General features: G+C 47.7%; 1 protein-coding gene and 1 long non-coding RNA gene across 2 annotated transcripts; one reads left to right on the top strand and one right to left on the bottom strand.

Annotated features, from left to right (window-relative positions):
• Window positions 1-274: 274 nt before the first annotated feature.
• On the bottom strand, window positions 275-6,258 carry LOC127340635 (bidirectional sugar transporter SWEET4-like). The gene is made up of 5 exons (XM_051366381.2): window positions 6,014-6,258; window positions 5,753-5,789; window positions 4,679-5,057; window positions 3,239-3,358; window positions 275-583 (listed from the first exon to the last, which is right to left on the bottom strand). Exons 1-5 carry the CDS (start codon window positions 6,051-6,053, stop codon window positions 398-400), a joined length of 762 nt encoding a protein of 253 aa, XP_051222341.1. The 5' UTR covers window positions 6,054-6,258; the 3' UTR covers window positions 275-397.
• Window positions 6,259-9,851: 3,593 nt separating this feature from the next.
• Window positions 9,852-14,501, top strand: LOC139838350 (uncharacterized). Its single transcript, XR_011754465.1, has 3 exons — window positions 9,852-10,016; window positions 10,125-12,134; window positions 14,178-14,501. It is a non-coding gene; the product is annotated as an uncharacterized lncRNA (long non-coding RNA).
• Window positions 14,502-21,330: the final 6,829 nt, after the last annotated feature.

Genomic DNA, 21,330 nt, shown 5'->3' with positions numbered 1-21,330 from the left:
TTTAACGGGAGAGTCTGATCGATTTAACGTCCACTTTCACGGTAGTGGTAGAAAGCAGTAACGGATCTAGCTTTCAATGCTATTTTTTTCTAAAGCATAATGGTATATTTTTAAGGGTGTGCTTATGTCTCAGTTGACTGAAATTTTCTTAAGTCTCAATCAACTCAGAAAAGTGCAACTACAGTTAAAAAAAAAAAGTGCAACTCGGTTCAGTTGCACATTTTTATCAGAAAAGTGGAATTGCACCTTTTTAACAGAAAAATTTAACTCAAAGCACATTTTTATAAGTAACTTAGACTTAAAAAAATATCAGTTGACTAAGACATAGCAAAACCGTACTTTTAAAGATTGAATCTTTTAGTGCTATGGATCCAATTCTCCCTACGCAATGCTTCTACTAGTTGTCGTTTCCAGCGCCTGAGGCCGAGCCGCTGCCGTTCTTCCCATCAACGACAACCTCCGTCATGGGTACCCGACTGGCCTTGATCTTGCGGGCCTCGAGAATCTGCTGCGTCGACTTGTAATAGATGGCGTACACGATCACCTGCCCCACCGCGAAAATGACGCCCAACACATTGGGAATCTGCATTGAAAGATTACAAATTTAATGTTGACCAAGTCGCAACATGAAAAACGTTATCAAACCGAAAAAGATTTTATAATGGCAAACATGTGTTTGGTACAAGAGAACACTTTTAGTTCGCCTAGAACTGCATGCTACATGGCCCATGGAGTCTCCGTTTGGTACAAGAGAACACTTTTAAGTTTCCCATTCTACCCGATGTTAGCAAAACATAGACTATCCTATGATTGTAGTAAAGCGGTAGTCCCAGCAAAAAAACATGCATGCATGTTGAGGATCTGCATCGAAAGAAAACCAGTTCATTCGTAATTGCGATGATTCACCTAGAACTACTACATGGACCGTGAAGTCTTAGTAAATCATCATTATTCAAACAAAAAGCTTAGTACTACCTCTGATTTAATAGACAAGGATTTTTTTTAAAGTCAAGCTATGTAAAGTTTGACTAAACTTTTAGAAAAAAAGGTATTAGCATAACAGTTCAAAATTAATTGAGTTTGCCTAACAAGGGAAGAAAAAACCCCCACCCGCTCCCGTCGCCCCCCCCCCCCCCCCCGAGGGTGGCCGGGGCGCCGCCACCCACGCCCGCTCGGCCTCTCCTCCTCCTCCCTCCCTCGTCGCCACCGCCGCCGAGAGCCGCCGGGCAAAGCCCCGGGCGGTGCTGGCGGCGGTGGCCTCCCTCCCCCTCGCGCTCACAGAAGACTCGTCGGGGCGGGCTCGATCTGGCGGCGGTGGAAGGCGCCGGCTCCGGCCACGGCTGTCGAGTCTCCGGCCACGGACGGCCGCGCGGTGGTGGGAAGCGGGGTGGCTCCTCCGCCCCTGCTCGCCGGTGCTGCTTGGCACACTGCTGTGGGCGGCCAGATCTGGGCCGGCGGGCCTAGGTCTGGGTCGGGTGGGCCTAGCTGCCCCCACACAAGTGTCTTCCCCATCGGGACCTCCGGCGTGTTCCGGTGTGCTCGCACGGCGGTTGTCGATGGTGGTGTCGGCGCGGCTAGATCCGGTCTCCCGGGATGGCCGGAGGCCAGGTCTGGGCCAGGTAGGGCCCGGCCGGATCCTCTCGATCTGAGGGTGGCCTGGGGTGTGTGGCTGTGTGCCCAATGCGCCACCTCCACTGCCTCTCGCCGGCTGTCTTCCGTCGCTGCGGGCGACGTTCTGGAGTCGCTGGGGCAACGTCCTTGCTAGCTATCCGGGACGAGGTCCTTGGGCCGGCTCAGTACTGCAGCTACTCCGGCGGCTGCGGTCTGTTCTCCCTCCGACCAATTTGGTCGTGCTTGTGCAGGTGCGCTCGCGTGTTGGGGATGGTGCATCGTGGGGCCGCCAATCTAGGGTCTTGGACGTCTAGATCTGGGTTTGGCCGGATTCTGCCAGCCAGCACGTGTTTCCTGCCGATGAATCTAGCTGGGGCTAGCTCATAGCGCGACTTAGGTTGGAGGCGCGGTAGTGATCTCCGCCTTGTTCATTCTACGTCCTCGCGACGGCGTCTAGAATTTCTATCTAGGTTTGGACCTCGGCGAAAGTTGCGCATGGCTCTAGCCTGCGCCGGTGACGGCGTCACCTGCGGGTGTCGTTCCCTTGTTGAAGGCGTCCCGACGATGGCCCCCCTGATTGAAATGATGGTTTTCGTCCCTCCGCCTCAGTCTGCCCCTTGGAGGCCTCACTTCTTGTAAGCTTCTCTAGTAGTGTCTTGTGGAGCACCGTGTGTCCTCTCGCTGGTGTCGCAGCCTTCTTGCAACGTCGGCTTGGCTACTTTTACACGGTTTCGCTGCGGTAGCTGACTTCCCTCCTAGCGCCTTGGGGGGCTTTGCTAGGTCGGCGTCTGGTCGCAGCTGTTGCCGGTGTGTCTATCCCAACGCTAGGGGATGATGTTGTATGTTTGGTCTGGACCTAGCCCGAGCTCCATGGGCGGGGGTTCTCGGGTCTGGGTGAAAACTTTGCAGGTCTTCTTGTCTCTGCCGATGACGATGACGCATTCTTGCGCCATTCACCTTCTTGGAGGCATCGCCGCAAGACCCCTCCTCCTTTGGTTCCTCAAGCTCTGCTAGATGGCCGGCCCGTCGTTGAGTTCCTCTTGTGTGCATTTCTTGGTGCGGTGGAGGTTCGTTGGCATGGACACGATCGCGATCGCTCCGGTGCAACAAACGACAAGGCTCTCTCTTCATGGATCAAAGGGTGCTTCGGCTTTCTTCTCAGTGTTGTCCTTTGTTGTGATATGTGTTGTGCGCTTGGCATGTGTGTGTTGTAACTCTCGGTGTAACTCCTAGCCGGTTGATGGCTTTGTTAATTCAAAGCCGGCCTCATTTCGAGCCTTCCGTCTAATAGTTCAAAATTAATAGAGTTAGATACATCCTGACATATATTTTCATATATTATCTGTATCATATCATAGTTCTTGATAAAAAATTTTAATAAAATTGATCAAACTCTACTTAGCTTGACTGTTTTAAAAAAATATAGATCTTATTCGTTGAAACGAAGAGAGGAAATCATCATTTATTGTCAGTAGGCTGTTTTTCCGGTTTCTGTAATTTTCTTTACCAGGCAAAGACACGCATTGTGGAGGTTACTTGTAGCAGTCTCAGGTGCATGTCTAGCTAATGATCGTTGTAAAGAACAGTAAAAACAAGTGAAAACATTCATGCGTCTTAGATGACTTACGGTGATGTAGAGGTCGAACTTGATGAGAGCGTAGGCAGTCCAGCTGATGCCACATGCGAGCGAGGCCAAGGACAGAAACAGGGGCATATACTCCACACTCTTGGTCTGGATCACCATTTTCTGAAATGCGGACACCGAAATTAACATGATGAAAAGAAGCCCAACAATATTAAAGCCAATTAATTGTGTACTATGTCAATTCATCCAAAGTCCATGCAGTAAAACGGAAACAACTTGTACAGGTATTAAGCAGATCAGCATGAAGCATGAAAACTACAAGGAAATTGAGGTCTGTGTTTGGGAAGGCGAAACTAAGAGTGTTTACAAGAAGAGAAAAGGGCCATGATTTTTTTTAAAAAAGTGAAGGATGGTCAAAAAGAACATGAGTTTATTTGATACCACCGCGGTGACAAGTTTTGTCTTTCAGGAGAACCAACCTGTGGTTGGATGGTTAGGAGGGCAGTGGCACCCCCAGCCCACCAGAGTTCAAATCCCAGATTTGACACTTTGGTGTCTCATAAAAGCGGAATATTCTTCAGTGGGAGGCGACGTTCCCGTCGACAGCGAGGCGCCTGTGGTGACTTCGTCAATCTCAAGACCTGTCGGATCAGTTCTTCAACGCAGTCTCTTGGAGGTGCTCATAGGGGTAGGGTATGCGTGTGTGCGTTCATAGGGGTGAGTGTGTGCGCGTATGTATGAGCGTCTTTGATTGAACTGTGTTTCGCAAAAAAAAAAGTTTTGTCTTTCAGAAAAATATTTACATTGTTCAAGAGGTGGTCCCGGTAAAAATATTAGAGAGACCACGAGATTACTCATGAGTGCTTAGAGTCTGACGTTGGTCAATTTTTTTTCGATAAAGGGAATATATTAATATCAAAACGATACCAATTACACCCAGCCTCTGCAACAACGCACCACCCTAATGGCACTACGGATGCACACAGCCAAAAAAAGAAAAAGAAAACTAAGAAACAAAAGTCCCGCTACAGTATCTCGGGCCAAACAGCAGCAATACATCCACCGCCAAGACAACACCTGAAATAGAGAATCTCCAAAAACGACGCCTCCAAGAAGGGAACGGTGCGCTAACACCATCGTCGTCCGATCAACGATCTTAGGTTTTCACCCTGAAGATAGTCCCCGCTCTCAAAACAATGCCTCCAACAAGATCATTGCCAGGCACAACCAGTTAAGGCCAGACCTTGGGTTTTCACCCTGGAAGGTAGGACTCTAAACTTCACCTGACGTTGGTCAATGAAATTACTATATAGTAATCCAGCATTCTTTTCATGTGTGCTTTATTCGCATTCGAACATCACTTACTCAGTATGAGCTGATCTCAGAATCAACCATTAAAATACTAGTACCACAAATTCTCACACGCATATACTAATTCCTTGGTGAGAGGAGATGACGAGAGTGATACGGATCGATGCGTACCATGACGGAGAGCGGCGCGGCGTACATGGCAGCCTCGAAGAAGACGCACAGGATGCCGACGACCATGGACCTGTGGGTGTGCGTGTGGGTGAGGTTGAGGACTAGCACGGCGACGACGGAGACGAAGGTGACCTCCGCGACGAGGATGAGGAGGACCCGACGTCGGGCGGCACCGACAGAGTAGGCGAGGAAGAGCGCGATGTAGTGGAGCTCGATGGTTATGCCGATAACGTTGATGGTGATGATGAGCATGTTGTGCGGCGTCACTGCCGGGAGGCCATAGAGCAGCCACATCATGCAGTTCAGAAGTGTGGCGAGGTATGGCACGGCCGAGTACTCCTTCACCGTCTTATTCTTCCAGATGCCGTAGAACGTCGGCCTGGAAATTCCATGGTAGGGAGCGTGAGTTCTCTTGCGTGTTGTGCAGGAAACTAGTACTAGTAATTCTCATTTAATCAGAATAAATAAATCAAAGTTATGGCCGGTGTTGGGTTCTCTCGAATTTGAACTTGTCCACGAATCTGTGTCTCTTCCTTGACGATGCATCATGCAGGAGACACTGGACAATTTATTTGCGCTCAAAACCAAATCAATAACTCCGTCTTTTGGGGAGAAAAAGAAATTAAAGTCACGTACTCAACAGTTTTTTTTAGTCGGTCTTACTGTGGAAAAAAAATACAGGGCTACTTCGATGTTAATAGTGCACTATAGCATATGGAAAGCTCACGCCAATTTTTTATATTTCTTTTTGGCTATGGTGCTATTGTAAAATAGCATGTTTCATCACGCTAAATCATTAATTATAGCATCGTCGTGCTATTTTTGTTAAGCCCATAATACAAGCCTCCAAATTCTGTTAGGTTTTATCATTTTCGTTAATCCAGTAATACAAGGCATTTATGGTCGGGATATTGTGTGTCGATAGAGCACATCATTAGTTCATTACCTATGTCTAGAGATTCTTTCAGAATTTTTTCAAACTTCAAAGTTGTGGTTTCAAATTTTTAAGGAAACCAAGCTCCATTGAGCTCGAGCTAAGTGAATTTTCACGCTATTTTAAACATTGATTCTTACACTGGGGATAGAAAGAGCACCACGGCAGTTACATTGCCTGCAAGGCAGACACAAAAGGAAAAGTAGAATCAGGATTCAGGAGTAGATCTTGATGAGCATTTGAATGGAGCAAAAGTTCACGAAGAGGACGTGTGTAAAGTCGTTGGTGAGAATAATCGAAAAGAGAATGAGCATTAGGAGCCGACAACACCTACATGCATGATTTTTGCTCGTCAAGGAGCGTTACAGAAGCAGAGGGTTCCAAAGGGGACAGCGACGCACCTATCACCCCGATGGCCGTGCGGATGGTGTCCGGCGTCATGGTGGCTTCCCGCGGCGAGAGTTGACTGCAGGAACTGATGGATCTAGAGTGAAGGGATCCCCGGACTTTGGAGGCAGTTTCGGCGGCGAGAGTGAACTGCGACGGACGCGAGAGAGATGGATCGGAGGATGATACAAGTGGAACGGACCCCTCTCTCTTGCTGCCGCTTTGGTCTGATACTCTGATCTGATGAGTGAATGGGAAAATACCAAACGGGGTCCTTTAAATAGCAATCTCTTCTCTGTCAGGCTCTCTCTCTCCATGCAGTGTATAGGCAATTCCATCTCTCTATCTCTCTATAGCAACCAGTGCTCCAGACCACGTCTCTGTAACAACCAGGCCATGCAGCCATTCTGATCATCTTTTCTTTGCACTGCTATTTCGTCCTTTCGCTTTTTCCATTATTGTAGTGCATATCCGTATCATCTTTTCTTTGTACTGCTATTTCTTTTGTCTTCTTTATTTTGTGGTAGTGCATATTCTCATTATTGGTTGAAGTTGACGCCAAAAGGTATTATGGCCACTTAATCAAGGTAGAAAGCAAATTAAAAGTATTGAAGACGACAGCTTAGTCGGTGAAGACACATACACAACAACATTAGGCCATTTACAACAATTGCAAGCAACTTCGCAAAAATTATAACAATGCTTGTCAACTTCAGAACAACGAAATACAATTTAACAACAACTAAAAGAAACTTCATTAGCGGCAAATAAAAGCAATTTGATTGATATAGCCCGGTTAATATATTTTGTAAAGAAAAAAAGAAACAAAGGAACCTAGTGGAACGGGGAGGATTTCGGCCCATTGGACTGATGTAGATTAAAATAGAATGAGAGAGTACCTTGAATTCCTTTCTGAGCTCCCATGCACCTATCTTGGATTGACTTATTATACTTTGCTTGCTAAGTTGCTATGGCTAGTAGACATTCTTGTTCTAGTCATATTAAATCAGATCTATTTTACAGTCGTTTTGTATACCAGTGGAGCAAATTAAAAATCAGCTATTCGCAAAAAAAAAAACATTAAAAATCAGCTACATTATAATATCTCATGAGCCATAGTGCTGGACTGCATCATATATTAAAATTCAGAGCCAAAGAAAGTGACGTTCTGCCTATCACTTGGTAAGCTACATGCTGCATGATTGTTAGTGGAAGTCGACTTTTATAGAGACCATGTTTGCATGGCAACCTCTTTCCCCTAAAAAGATATCATTTCTCTTAATGTATTTTCAAGTGATTTATTATTATTACATAGTTGGTGATACATATGCAGATGCTACATACAAAAGGATCTGATCACTTCTAAGAATAACATGCAAGAACTTCTAACAAACGAGCTTGAATCAGCGCTGGACAACACCTGGTATTAATCAGTGCCACAGACTTTCTAGAAGAAAGCTTTTTGCCAATTCGGTGTTTTTAAGCCATATATGTCTGGGAGAGCTTGACACCTGTCCCCGGGTCCAGTAAGTGATGTTGTATTGAGATGGTACTGTATATTATTTAGTGTGCGGAACATTTCCCGATTTTGGCAGAGTTGCGTATCGATCCGTACTTCCTGGCCCACACAGATGGTCTGTGTTGTACCCGTTGTCACAGAGTCAAGCGTGCCGTTGGACGTTACTGTTTTCTGCCGGAAAATCAACATACTATTTCGGTTCCATCTACTTCACGAGCACTTCGTTGGAGAAAAAAAATCTAGTGATACAATCCTCTAAATGATACGATAATTTCAGTTGTTAAAATTCAAAATTTTAAGTTCCAAAATATTTTAAAAAACGCTGGGTGTTCATAGGATGCTTGATTACAATTCATACAATTTTAAGAACCAAATCTGTGGACCTTAAGGTGACGCTTCAAGTTCTGGTTCTATGAGGAGGGCTCCCCTGGTGAAATTAGTCCCTAAAATCTGTGGTACCTTGTCTAGTTGAATTACTTTGGATCCTAATTGAAAGTTTGATGTTGATCCGTTAGGCTTACGGTTGATTGGAAATTTCTTGATCTTCCTAAGCTGAAGCTGTATATTTTTCATCCTAATTGAAGTTTGATTGATTCCTTAGGCCTGTAGTTGATTGAAAGCTGCTTGATCTTCCTAGGCTAAAGTTGGACCCATACAACACATGTACAAACAAAATACATGGGTAAAGCTCCACTGCTTCAGTATAATGTGTACTGTAGAACAGTGACTTCTCTTCGATATTTGCATGACAAGTCTCTGAGGTCTGTTGGATCTTTTCCCGATTCACGCTAGATCATGCTTCCCCTATACACTACTACCTCTGTTCCTAATATAAATGTTTGTAGGCTAAAGTACCCTACCAAAACTCACTATATTATGGAACATAGGTAGTACATGATTACTGCAAAATTTACCCTGTCCCATGTTAGGGACTCACACACTCACCGTGCCGCATCCCTGCACCACCTCCCTGTGCATCATCCTCATGTGCCCTGTCTTGCTGTACTGTGCACTGTGCGGTGCAACCAATTCCTGCTTCGATGAGAACGGTGGGATTTACTCCCAGGTGAAGCTAACCCCCAAAATTTGTGGACTAGCTCAGCATTTTTTTAATCATAGTGGAAACTATGATCTGCTTTTTGTGATTTTCTCGACGTTCCTAGGTGAAAGTTTGGTTTATACTTGGTCTTTTCTTAGAAATTAGCTGCATAAGTACACCAATGTACTCATGCCTCCGTGTTAAATAGTGGAATTCTGCTCTGTTTTCCACCTCTTATCATCAACTTTTAGTCTTATTTTCTATATTTACGCTGCAACTGGAGTTTTTCCCCCACATAATCCTATAACACGATGTTTGATGCTTATTATGCTCCTTGTAATAAAAACTAACTAACATGTGTTGATCTGTACTGCAGCCGGGTCGTGTCTCTGTCTACCTGCATGAAGGTTGGCGCCATCAGCTTCGTGGTGGGCGTCGCCGTGGGCTTCACGCTGAAGCGAAGGCTGCGCCTCTGTGCTGCCAGGCTGCTCAAGAGGATCAAGGATGACTAGCCTAGCTAGTTAGCTAGTGCAACGTCTCTCAAGTTTTGTTCGCAAGCGCACTGTAGTTGCTCTCTAGCCCCATGCTGAACCTACCTGATTGTATGGATTAACTGTGATGGATCATGCAAGATAGACACTTCTTCATAGAACTGTATAGTCGTGATTACTTTTAGGGATTTGTACTGGCAATTGTGGTTATGAGCAGCTCCTATCTCCCACTGTTGATCTCTTCTCGCCGATTGTAGATTTCTGGCCCTGTTATGTGCCCTCCCTTGGCAGACACCATAGTTTCGCTCCGTTCGTTATTGGTTTTTGTCGTTGGTTGCTGAAAACTTGCTGAGCTAATGTTGTTTGGGTATCCAATTCCATACTCTTCTTTGCTCTTGCTTTGCTCAGGCAAGGCATCAGGTTCAATCATCACATCAAAAAAAGAATGGCTGGTTTTTTTCGTTGGTTGCTGAAAATCGTGGAGCTTATGTTGTTTGGGTATCCAATTCTATCCTCTGCTTTGCTCAGGCAAGAGGCATGAGGTTCAATCATCACATCAAAAAAAGAAAGAATGGCTGGTTTTTTTCGTTGGTTGCTGAAAACTGCAGAGATAATGTTGTTTGGGTATCCAATTCCATCCTCTGCTTTGCTCAGGCAAGAGGCATGAGGTTCAATCATCACATCAAAAAAAGAATGGCTGTAAGGAAGGAATCTATAGTTTGTCAGGTACGTCTCCAAAGCAACAAAGACGGAGCATATATATTTCTCCTCCAGCTAGCACGAAGAAAGCCCAGCCACCACCAAGTAATTCTTGCTTGAAACCTCAGAAAAGTAATACACGGTCTGCCGAGTTTCATATCCCAGCCTCTTCGAACTGCCTCTCGCTCAGGCTAGCTTCTGGAAATTAAGAAAGATCTGAAGATTTTGGTCGTTCAATTGATCCTGTGGAGTAACTGGCCCGTATGCAGGTATGTATCCGACCTCAATGCTCTGCACTTCGGCATCCATACGGCAGTGGGTGGCACTCCTTCTGTTCACCTCTTGATTGGCAATCTTGTTTTATCTATATATTGCAGGTTAGCAGCAGCGTGAGTTTTCTCTTGGTGATTGACCCATGATTTTCCATTCTCTGTTTTTACTCTGGCCTGCGGTTAGCCTCGTGACCTTAAAATAAGCCATGGACTGACAATCAGAGGCAAGATGATCACAATTCCTTTTTATTCTTGAAGTTTATTTCCTTATGAGAAGACCATCAGGAGCATGTTGAGATAACTCCCTTTTCCCGGAAAACAATTTTTTTGTTTTTTGATAAATTATAGTTGGTCGAATCAGTATGAATTATCTGAAACTGGCTGCCTCCCAACTCGGATTGAATCGATAGATTGTAATAATTCAGCACCCTTAGCTAGCCAACTGCTCCTAGGTAAAACTTTTTCATTTCCCCACCAATTAGCCAACTTATACCCCGATCAATTGGCGCCTTTTTCATTCTCAAACATACAATTGCTTCTCACTTGACCAAAGAGAAAGCAGCCACCGCAATGTGCCAGCGGCACTGTAGTAGTAGTAGCAGTATCCATCCCTGCCTCCATCAATGTCAACTAGCGGCAGCGCTCCGGCCAAGTCGCCGTTGTGGAACCCGCTGCCACAGAGGGGGCATGTCAAGCAGTGCATTACCAATCGCATTGCCGCAGCCACATCATCGGTTGTCTGCGACGCGGGCAGCTGCTGTGGGAAGAAATTATCTGGGAAAATGTGCGTCACGCCTAGTTCTGCCAACAAGAAATGATAAGCCGACCAGTACCACACAAAGGCTAGTTGGATCCGGCCAGCCGGCGACCACATGAGCGAGAATCCGCCGTGTCTCTCCGGTACGAGGGAGATAGACACAGACGCGGACACACACACACAAAAGTACGTCATGCCAATATATATAGTTGCACTTTCCTTGGTTGTCGTTGGCTTCTCATTCCTTGTTGGGAGAATCGGGTGTGGTGGTTGGCAGTAATTTGCCCTGTGCTAATTTCTTGCCGCCGCGGCCTGCCGTCTCGCAGACAACATACGCCGTGGCCTCGGCGACCGGGACGATGTGCTTGGCCGGAGACGCACTCCTTGACATGCCCCCTTCCAAGGCAGCACGTCCCCAACGACGTCTTGGCCAGAGCGCTGCTGCTAGTTGACATTGGTGGAGGCAGGCACGACTACCGCTACTACTACAGCGCTGCTGGCACTTTGTGGCGGCTGTATTCTCTCTGGTCCGGTGAGAAGCGAGTGTGTTTGGAGCATGATTATGGCACCAGATTCAAACAATTCATACTGATTCGGCCAGCCAGGTTTTATCGAAAAAAAACTCAATTTTGCGGGGTTATCTCGCCGTGCACTTGATGACTGATGCTCTTAGCTAGGTAGGGAACAGATTTGTTTTCAGCATGACGAAGGCCATACGTCTTTGCTGAAGCGACTAATTCATTCGTGGGGTCGAAATCCATCCAATGGGAGGGAAACGTACAGGTTCGGTAATCAGTATCGAGCTTTCCCGGTAGGCCCAGGAGTCAGGACACAACCATCTCCCAGTAATGCTACACCTACAAAATTTGTTTACGTATCAGTCTTACGGAGGTGACCTGATTCACCACGATTGGAGAGTCCACAGCAGTTGGTCCGATTTTTCCGCTTCCAGATTCATGGCCGATTGCCACATCAGCCTGTAAGTCTGTCCGTAGCAGATTTTGTCCGTAAGTCTAGCATTTTCGACCATCTCCTCTCATGCCGCACCATCACCATCTTTAACCAAGTGCTCGTCCCAGGTCGTCAAGGTATGTAATTCGATCGATGCTGTCTTGAGCCTCTTGTTGAGATTACTCACTTTCTTGTTAAATTGAGTTGATCTGAGGTAGATTTTAGGATATGCTGCTTGTATTGTGCTGGGGTGCTACTTTTAATCTGATTATACCTTCTAGGATGATGTGAATCATGGTTTACTTTGGCGCATGCATCGGTGTACATATATGCATGGCTGACGATCCTGGTGCACTTACACTAGCCTGAAACTTTCGAAGTTCAGAATTTCAGTTCCCTACTTGAAGGTGACAAGTCTCTCTACTTTCAATTTATGTCCAAGATCCCTTGATGAAAGTTCATAAACATTCTAGTGGAAGCATCCTAATTAAATTAAACGTTTAAGGTTTAACGATGTAGTTGAATGTCTGGTATAAGAAACAAAGAATGGTGGTGTTCACTGCTTAAGAAACATCACATACCGCTAACTACATGTTCATGTACCGTATTTATATGAGTTAATCGTATACTGCTTTGAAATTTGTGTTACACAGTCATGATTTCCATCTTTGCCATTATTCTGAATCTCAAAGCTGCCTAAAAGCAAGTACCTTGAGAGGCTGCTTCATTCTATTGCGCCAATGGCCACTCCTACACCTATTCCTTTACCCTGGTATTTTTGGGATCTATTCTCTGTGGTGGTGTCTGGGTGAGTTTTGGGTGAGCTTGTGTTCTATGTATCTCTGCAAGCCTACTACAGCTGCATATAGTTCTCGGCATTACGGTATTTCCTTCTCTGAGCCAAGCCATCAGCTGCATGAGTGGGTAGAGAGTTTCTTGATCACTTCGGTTCAGCACGGTCGAGCAGTGGCGTTTCATCTCGCATTGCCCTCTTTGCTTGGTGTTCAGGTGCGCGTGCCGTTGTTGCTGCTGTTGTGTGTTTTTCCAAAATGGAGACATAGGCAGCTCAGGAGGGTTGACTGGCAGGCTCTGATCGATAAGATCGCCAGCCGCCTCGCCACCTGGAAGGGGAAGATGATGTCCACGGCGGGTCGACTCGCGTTACTCAACGCCGTCCTCTCCTCCATCCCGGTGTACTGGCTCTCGGTGCATAAGCTGCCGGTATGGGTGAGGAAAAAGATCGACTCCATCCGCCGCGCTTGGCTTTGGCATGGGGAAGTGACATGCAATGGCGGCCACTGCAAGGTGGCTTGGGGCAGGATCTGCCGGCCACTTGATCTCGGTGGCCTCGGCATTCTCGACCTGGACCGTTTCAGCACGGCGCTGCGGCTTCGATGGCTATGGCACGAGCGATGCAATCGGGACAAGCCGTGGGTTGGCATGCCCGTCCCGTGCTCCCTAGCTGATCAGGAGCTGTTCGCGGTTGCCACCTGCGCTTCCATTGGCGACGGGAAGACTGCCTCCTTCTGGAAGGACAGCTGGGTCGACGGTAGAGCCCCCTTCCTAATCGCGCCAACCCTCTTCAAAGCCTCCCGCCGTAAGTGTCGGTCCGTGGCTGAGGCGCTCAACGACGGCAAATGGATTCTGGACCTCCGTGGGCGTGTCACGGCTGACTCTCTGGCAGAGTTCGTGGACCTATGGGATCGGGTGCGCCGTGTTCCCTTAGTGAACGGTGTCGCCGACGCCTTCGTTTGGCGCTTCTCCACGGACGGAGCCTATTCGTCCAAGTCCGCGTACCGGCTCATTTGGAGCGCCACGGCAGCGCCCAAGTGTCGCTTCTTCGGGTGGCTGTTCGCTCTGAATAGGCTGCTCACGGCAGACCGTCTCCTTGCACGCCGGTGGCCGAACTCTTACTTCTGCCCCTTGTGTCGACGGAGTCTCGAGACGGCCCTACACCTCCTTGTGGAATGCCCGTGGGCGCGGCGGGTTTGGACTGCGGTGGCGGTCGCCCACCACCTCCCTGTCCTCTCACCACTCACCTGGGGCGCACCCTCCACCACTTTGGAATGGCTTGCTTCCACCATTGCCGCGGCAACGGCGCGTGAGCGCAAGCGCACCGCGTCCACCATCTTCTTGGTGTTGTGGGTTCTCTGGAAGGAGCGGAACCGCCGTATCTTCGACAACAAGGATAGGCCGGTGGCAGTTGTTGTAGCTGAGGTCGACGATGAGTTGGCCGTGTGGGTGCTGGCTAGAGGCCGGCAGTTTGTACCGCGAGAGTGAGGCCTTAGCTCCAGCGCTTTGCGCTGCTTTTTGTTTTCTTCTTTTCACTTTGTTTCGGTTCCTTGTAACCCGAGTCTTCTTCTAATGAATACCGCAGCTCTCCTGCGACGTTTCAAAAAAAAAAAAAATGGAGACATAGTCTACATTGACTGCTGCTGTTGTGTGTGTAGGTTTTGTTGCCGCATCCTATCGCGCTAGAGGCACCTGTCAAGAAGGTGATGGATACCGAGGAGCCTTCCAAATTGGACGAGCAAAAGCTGAAGGTGCTGCTAACACCGCTACAGCTGGAGGTGCTGTCAACGGGGCTGGCCACTTCCGCAGCTGAAGTCTCTTCCAGCAGTCTGTTTACCCGTTTACTTGTTTGAGCATCCGCAAGTGCAGGTTTTATGTTTTTAAGTCGCTGTCCATCGCTTATGCAAGCAAGAGCAAGTCCAATAACATTTGTATAGTTTGTTAAAAAAACATTTACATATTGAATTGCTAAAAATTAGCTACTCCGTCCGATTTATATTAATTCACTCAAGTTTCTCTAGATATAGATGTATCTAGTCAACAAACACATGTAGATACATCGGTATCTAGATAAAATTGTGTCAATTAATTTGGATCGTAGGAAGTATATAGAAAGGAAAGAAAGGGTATAGCAATCCACACTACTTTTGTAGCTTTGGGATAATAGCAATCCTAAAACTAGAGACAAAAACGAATCTACATTAGGACCCACATGTCAGATGGTCATCACTTTTCATTTTCTTTCCTCCTATGTCTTCATCCCCATGAATATGAGCCTCCTGCGAGCATGGCAACGAGACTGGCGGCCGTGAGACGGGTCAATCCGGTCCGATTCTGGCGCCGGCGGTCGTCAATCTAACCATAATCAGGTGGAATCGGCCCCCTGCGGCACAGGCTGGAGGCTTTGACGGAGCCGGCGCGGAAGGATCGCGCGGTGGCCTCCTCGGCTTGCCACCTGGGGTGGCGGGCGCACAGGGACGACGGAGAACGTGCGGAGGCGGCGGAGAGCGCGCGGGTACGGTGGACACGCGCGGGAGGTTGGGTGTGCCCTCCATGGACTTTTCAGCGGCGGGAGACGACGGCGATGAGGTCACGGGTCAACGCCTGCGCGTAAGGATCGCGGGCGGAATAGTCCATCGCAGGTGGTTGGTCCACGCAGGTTTTAAAAATATAGGTTTTTGTGTGGGGGAGCAAGGATAGCGAGCTTGCTATAATTTTGTGTGCGGGACCACCTATACAAATGTTGTCAGAACAATATTTTAAAGCAAATTGTTATATTTGTAGTTTTTAACAATCCTAACCAATTATACAAAGGCTATTGGAGATGTTCTAATCTTAGCTCTGAAGATAGATCAGGAAACAGCAATTTGTACTTCCTGATTCAAACAGAGTTCATCTGGGCCGCAACTGAGGAAGTCACCTAGCTAATGTCGTAACGAATGCCGTATGCCCTACTGACAACAAATTATCACAGTCCTTTTTCGTATTTTTTTGCAGTGGAAACCGCAGAATTTAGATAAGTATCCAGCCACTTATATTTTTGATGAGTATATTTGCTACTCTAAGAAAAACCTTTTTGTAGAATCCTTATAATTAACTCTTTAAACTGGAATCCATACCAATTCAAAATAAATCTATACAAATTTGACTCAAACTAGTACATTGAGACATCTTAAACTACTCGGATAAACTACATTAACCTAAATCCGAACTAAAATTTGTTGTCGGTGTTACTGAAGAGCTCATCGATCACTTTCTTCGCCGAGTCGTCGCTATCGGAGGTGAGGTCGATGGCGGGCGCACCGGCCAGCCCGGCTCCGTCGGCCTTCCTCGCCTTATAGCGCTCAAAGGCTTGGCACTACTTCTCGAAATGCTCTGGATACTTGGAGCGGAGCATCTCCATGTAGTCCTCATCGACGCGCTCCGCCTCGATGCCCTCGGGGCCCTCCTGGTCCTGCCGCACCAACAACGTGGCAGTCGACCGCACCATCCTCCAGACAATTGGGGTTGGCGGACAGAAAGTCCAGCCGCCTCATCCACGCCCGTGGCTCCGGCTATTTCCCGACGCCGTCAGCATTGGGCCTCCAGCCCAAGGGAAGCCTATTGTCGAGAGGCGCGCCCGGGGTACCCGTTGTGGTACAAGTCCCACGCCTAGTCGACGGTGAGGTTCCATGGCTCGAAGCCGTTTGCGACCGTGCCTCCCTGACGATGGTTTATAGCCATTGTAGCGGGATTCGGAAGAATTGAGCGTTGTTGGAGGTGCTTGGCGGTTATGAAAAATGGGACAAGTGGATGACGGAGTGCGTCACTGCGTCTATTTATAAACGATGCAAGCAAGGAGGCCGGCGCGCGCATTAATGTGGATGCCTGGGATTCCCGTACGCCGCCTCCTGGGGGAGATGCAACAACGACATGATGCGTTGCCTAACGCTGCCTGGGAAACTAGCAAGGTTTTTAGTTAAAGCTGACCGACATTTTTAATTTTGGATGGCTAGCTATTTTCCCTTTGACAGGGCTACCCGCCGATGTCTCAATGACGTGGCAATGCTTTTTTGTCCAACGCCCAAGGCCGCCTCTGTGGATCAGGGTTCGTCTTGTGGTGCCAACAATTTTTTAGGCCAAGCTAGACCCAACGCATGTTTAGGGGCCGCGACTGGCGCCCATTTCTATCTGACGGCCAGACCAATATTCGTTTGGGAAGGGCTATTGGGACCGCGACTAGAGAAGCTCTCACAGTAAAATCTTATGGTAAAAACTGTGGTGGTGACAATTTTTCCATAATTTCTGGCATATCCATATCAATGCAGTCTAATTTGTCACGGTACAATCTTGAGGTACAAATGGTACAAAATTAATAGTTGCTTAGTAATTATAATTAATAATATCTAGCTAGCCGACTAATTGTCATAACATGGATTGTACTAGCTCGTCATCCATATATAAATATCGACATCAATTTGGTGTGATTTGCCGCACTAATCTTAGGGCTAAAAAAGGTAGTGTGGTAAAAACTGCTTCACAATTTCTGGCGTGAAGGACGCTTGAGGTGACATTTACACCCGAAAAATTAAGATCATAAACGTCAGCCGATTGCATAGATCTCCCACTTGCCTATAAATATAAGTGACGCGCTTTGCTTCCTTGACAGATCAAGTTGAGAACATTGTGCTTAGAGATAAGTCAAAATACAACCAAGATCATGGCTAGGATGTTAGGGCTTGCAATGTGTGTGGCGTTGGTAGTGATGGTGGCGGCGGCAGGGGCAGTGGCGGTACCACACTAGTGGAAAAAGGGGCATTTGCACCGGTTGGTAAGGGTCATATTCACCGGATGCCCAACCGGTGCAACGCATCCGGTGCAAAACTTATCTCTAGTCAAATTACTTACTCGTTGTCAAATTTATCTCTAATATTTTAGAATTATCTCTAGTAAAATTACTTTTTTTTTTCTTTTTTTTTAGAATTTCTAATATTTTAGTTATTTCACAAGTTTAGTCTCTAACTACACTTATCTCTTGTCAAATTACTTACTCGTTGTCAAACTTCCAGCTCGGTCACCCATCCTCCCACTACTCTAGCACTAGCACGCTTAATTTCCAAGTTCCTTCCCGTCCCGCATCCAAGTGCTTCGCGCGCATGTATGTGATACTAGTATCATATCAATCCTATTAACATGTTGATCGATGTCATATTTCTTTATTGTTTGAATTTCAAATAATTCTTTTAATAAACAAAAGTAATGATGTAATAATAATCTTGAATAAATAAATAAACATTAACTTTATAATTTGTATTATTTTTAATTATTTTCAATTTTTTTTAATTTTTTTTTCCCAAACCTAAAACCTGAAAATTTGAAAATCTTATAATTTGCTAAAAGTAATAGTAATCTTTATGCAGAATGCAATTATTAATTTTAATTAAAAAAATAAAAATATATATAAAATCCTAAATTTCTAGCAAAAAACTAAAATCTTCCTGCTTTCATATTTTAATTTGGAATTTTGAGATTCTAAAAATTGGCTAACCGGGTAAACCCGGGTGAATTCGGATGTAACTTTTTCCCACGATCATTTTGATATATTATACGCTTTTTTCCGACGTCGTAGGCAAAAGTTAATTTTCCCTAATAGTAGGTTGCGTAACATACATGAATCTCAAAAGATTTTATTTTTTGAATTTTCTATTATTTTCTTTTCTATTTTACAGAGTTAAAAAAGGCGATCCAGGAGGGGGGGGGGGGATGGAGGTGCGTGGAACCGGCGCTAAAGGGTTCACGGCTGACGCCAACCCTTTAGCACCGGTTCATGGCACGAACCGGTGCTAAAGGTCCCGCACGAACCGGTGCTAATGCCGTGGCTGGTCCCCTGGACGTCCAGACCGTACGAACCGGTGCTAATGACCCCCTTTAGCACCGGTTCGTGCCAAATCCGGTGCTAATGCTCTTTGGAGCAAAAAATCAAAGCCCTCTTTTCTACTAGTGCCAGGAGAGATCAAGTGTGGTTCCGAGATGCCTTCGGCTTGTAATAAAGCTATCGACAATGGGACCATGCCGTCGGCGTCGTGCTGCTCGATTCTCAAATAGCGGGAGGAGTGCTTATGCATATACCTGGACCGGCTGAAAGGCTCCATCAAGATCTCTAATGGCTACAAAACCATCACCTCCTGCGGCATCTCCATTCCTATATGTCTTGTATAGACGCATGCATGTGTTGTTGTACCTCTTTGAGAATAAAATGAAAATTTGGGCGTGTTGGTTTATGCCCTGACTCACATTACCAAACTATTGGTCGTACTAAATCTCCTCTCACTTGTTTGGTTTGTTGCGAAATTATTAGCTTACCATCTGTTGTTGCCCTCACAGATTCTAGCCAAATCTGGTCCATTAATTCAGTATTCCCTCTCTCTAAATGCATACGGCGTAAAAATTCCATCACGATTCTTTAGGAGCCCTTCCGTAGCGATTTCTTTCCCTTCTTGCCCCTGTGTAACTCTCTCGCATTCCCAACGCACCCGGGCGGCCTCCTCGTACTTCCCCCGGCGCCATCGTTGTTGTCCCTCCACAATCGCTCCGAACGCACGCGGCATTAATGGCTGAGGTCGATCCATGGCGGAGGGTGTAGCTGGCAAAAAGAAGCCACTTTTTTACCGATCTGACCCCCTCCCCCCTTCTTCCCCAGAAACCTGGGCTGCGTTTACATCCAGATCCTAGCTGCCATGGAAACACGGAAGAAAGATCGATCCAAACAAGAAGATTACATCCAAAGAAAAAGGGGTTATTCCGGGTCCTCCCTCAGTTCAACAAACATTAAACTCCCAGTTCCATCCAAAGAAAAAGCAAGGGGTTATTGGCCACACCTCAAAATGACGTACAGTTCCGCAAAGTGAAGATATCATAAATCGATAGCTACACAATTGATGACAAAACATGAAAAGACCAGTGCATATCAGACCAGAGCCAAACCACGGAAGTTACATTGCAATGGTACGGTAGCAGCCGCCGAAGCCAAACTGACCCAAGCACTAACGAAGTTAGACTATTCCAACATATATAGTAGCTACTTAACACAGGCAGTCTACCTAGATCAGATCAGAGAAGCAACATCCATTCTGGTTTTAAAAAGCATTATTTTTTTCCACAGCCATGGCTCCCTCCTGGCCAGCACGGCCCCTCTAGCGGAGATTGGTGTCCTCGAAGGAACACGGGTGTCACCGAACCCGAGAGGTTCGAACACTGGGGACTCAGGAGCACGTCGACGCCTTCCCGGCGGTGGCACTGCAGAGATGAACACGGCAGTTACCCAGGTTCAGGGCCCTCAGAGAGGTAAAACCCCTACTTCCTGCTTTGGTGGTTGTATTGCAGGTCTATGCGGAGAAGATGACCGTACAGAAGTTCTAGGGTTTGAGATCGCTAGGGATCGACCCTTCTACACTAGCAGGGCTAGGCTTTATATAGGGGAGCTGGTCCTCTTCCCCCGAAATATCTTGAGGGGGAAGGGTTTCCACATCTCCAAACTGAGGGCGGGAAATACCCTCGCCCTTTACAGGATAGACCTATTCCATGGTCGATTAAAGCGTCGATCCATGGCAGGTGCTGAGGTTGCTGATGACACCTCTTGTGGCCGTTTGTGCCGTCCACCCGGCCTTGCACCAAAGTGGCAAGGACATGGTCTTGGCGCTTCGGTCCTCGTCGAGCCCGCTTTAGCACCAAAGAGGCAAAGAGCATCTCTCCGCCTCGGGACGGAGCTTTTGAGCTCAGCGGTGGCGTCAGCTGCGTCCGTCCGGCTTGTCTCGTAGCTCCTGGGTTGGGTCTTATCGTCTCCAAAGGGGCTCTCTGACTCGGAGAGGCTGGTGGCTCGGGGACCTCCGCGAGGGAGTTCCTCCCCGAGCCTGTTTTCCGCTCCAGCTGTGTGTCTCCATGAGGGTTTTACGCCTCGTGGAGCCTCAATCGGGAGTAGCCTCCTCGAGCGATTGCTTCCGAGTAGCCACTATGGGCCCAGCAACCGTAGGTCCATGGCACCCTAGTTGCCAGGGGTCCCACAGTAGCCCCCGGGCACTTGTCCCACACGTGGCCGTTGATGGCCATGAAGGGGCAAGTGGCCAATAGTTGCTGGCACGAGTCTCTTTGCGTGGGTCCGCCGGTCAGAGCAGTTGGTTGCATCTGAGCCATGCACACCAAACGGCAGAAGATCTCCCGCCGTCGGTTTGAAAACCGCGGTGTGACCAGACGCGACCTTGTGGTTGTGCGCAGAGTTTTTGGGGGCGTGTGGCGCCTCCCGGTGATTAACGCGCGGCGATCGAAGCGCTATCGCACCCATCGGCCCGGGTATAAGGAGGGGAGAAGGTTCGTCGCCTTCCCCACTCCCCACTCTTCTTTTTCCTCTCCCCACCACCAAATGGCGCCGAGGAGGTCTTCAATCTCCGAGAAGGGCAAGGCTCCCACCGCGCCGGAAGGGAAGCATGGCGGTCGAGGCGGAGGCAGAGGCGGCCGCGGCGGTGGCCGTGTTGGGTGCGTTGGAGAAGTGTCGTCGTCGGCGCCCGCGGGGGAGGACGAAGCTCTATCGGCAAAGCGGCCGCGCGGCCGTCCTCGCGGGAGCCGCGACAAGACACCTCGCCGTCGGCGCGGCGCTCCGGAACCAAGTACGGATTTGGCTCCAGATCCGGCTCCGTCTTGTTCGAAGAGGGGGAAGCCTGAGATGGCCGGGTCCCTTCGCTCTTGGTACCTCCTTGTCACGCTTGATGCTCCTTACTGGAACAGGAGGCTTCGTCTGCCCGAGCGCTTCGCACGTGAGACCCTTCGCGAGATGCCGTG

Source organism: Lolium perenne, chromosome 3 (genome assembly GCF_019359855.2).
Source record: "Lolium perenne isolate Kyuss_39 chromosome 3, Kyuss_2.0, whole genome shotgun sequence".
In the NCBI taxonomy this organism is placed as follows: domain Eukaryota; kingdom Viridiplantae; phylum Streptophyta; class Magnoliopsida; order Poales; family Poaceae; genus Lolium; species Lolium perenne.
The sequence above is the reverse complement of the archived record's forward strand: the minus strand, read 5'-3'. Positions and strand labels throughout refer to the sequence as shown.

Coding starts and splice junctions, on each gene's coding strand:
- LOC127340635 (XM_051366381.2), bottom strand. CDS start 6,053: ATGACGCCGGACACCATCCGCACGGCCATCGGGGTGATAG. Junction 5,790..6,013: donor CACGGCCATCGGGGTGATAG/GTGCGTCGCTGT, acceptor TCTGCCTTGCAG/GCAATGTAACTGCCGTGGTG. Junction 3,359..4,678: donor CCGCGCCGCTCTCCGTCATG/GTACGCATCGAT, acceptor TCCGCATTTCAG/AAAATGGTGATCCAGACCAA.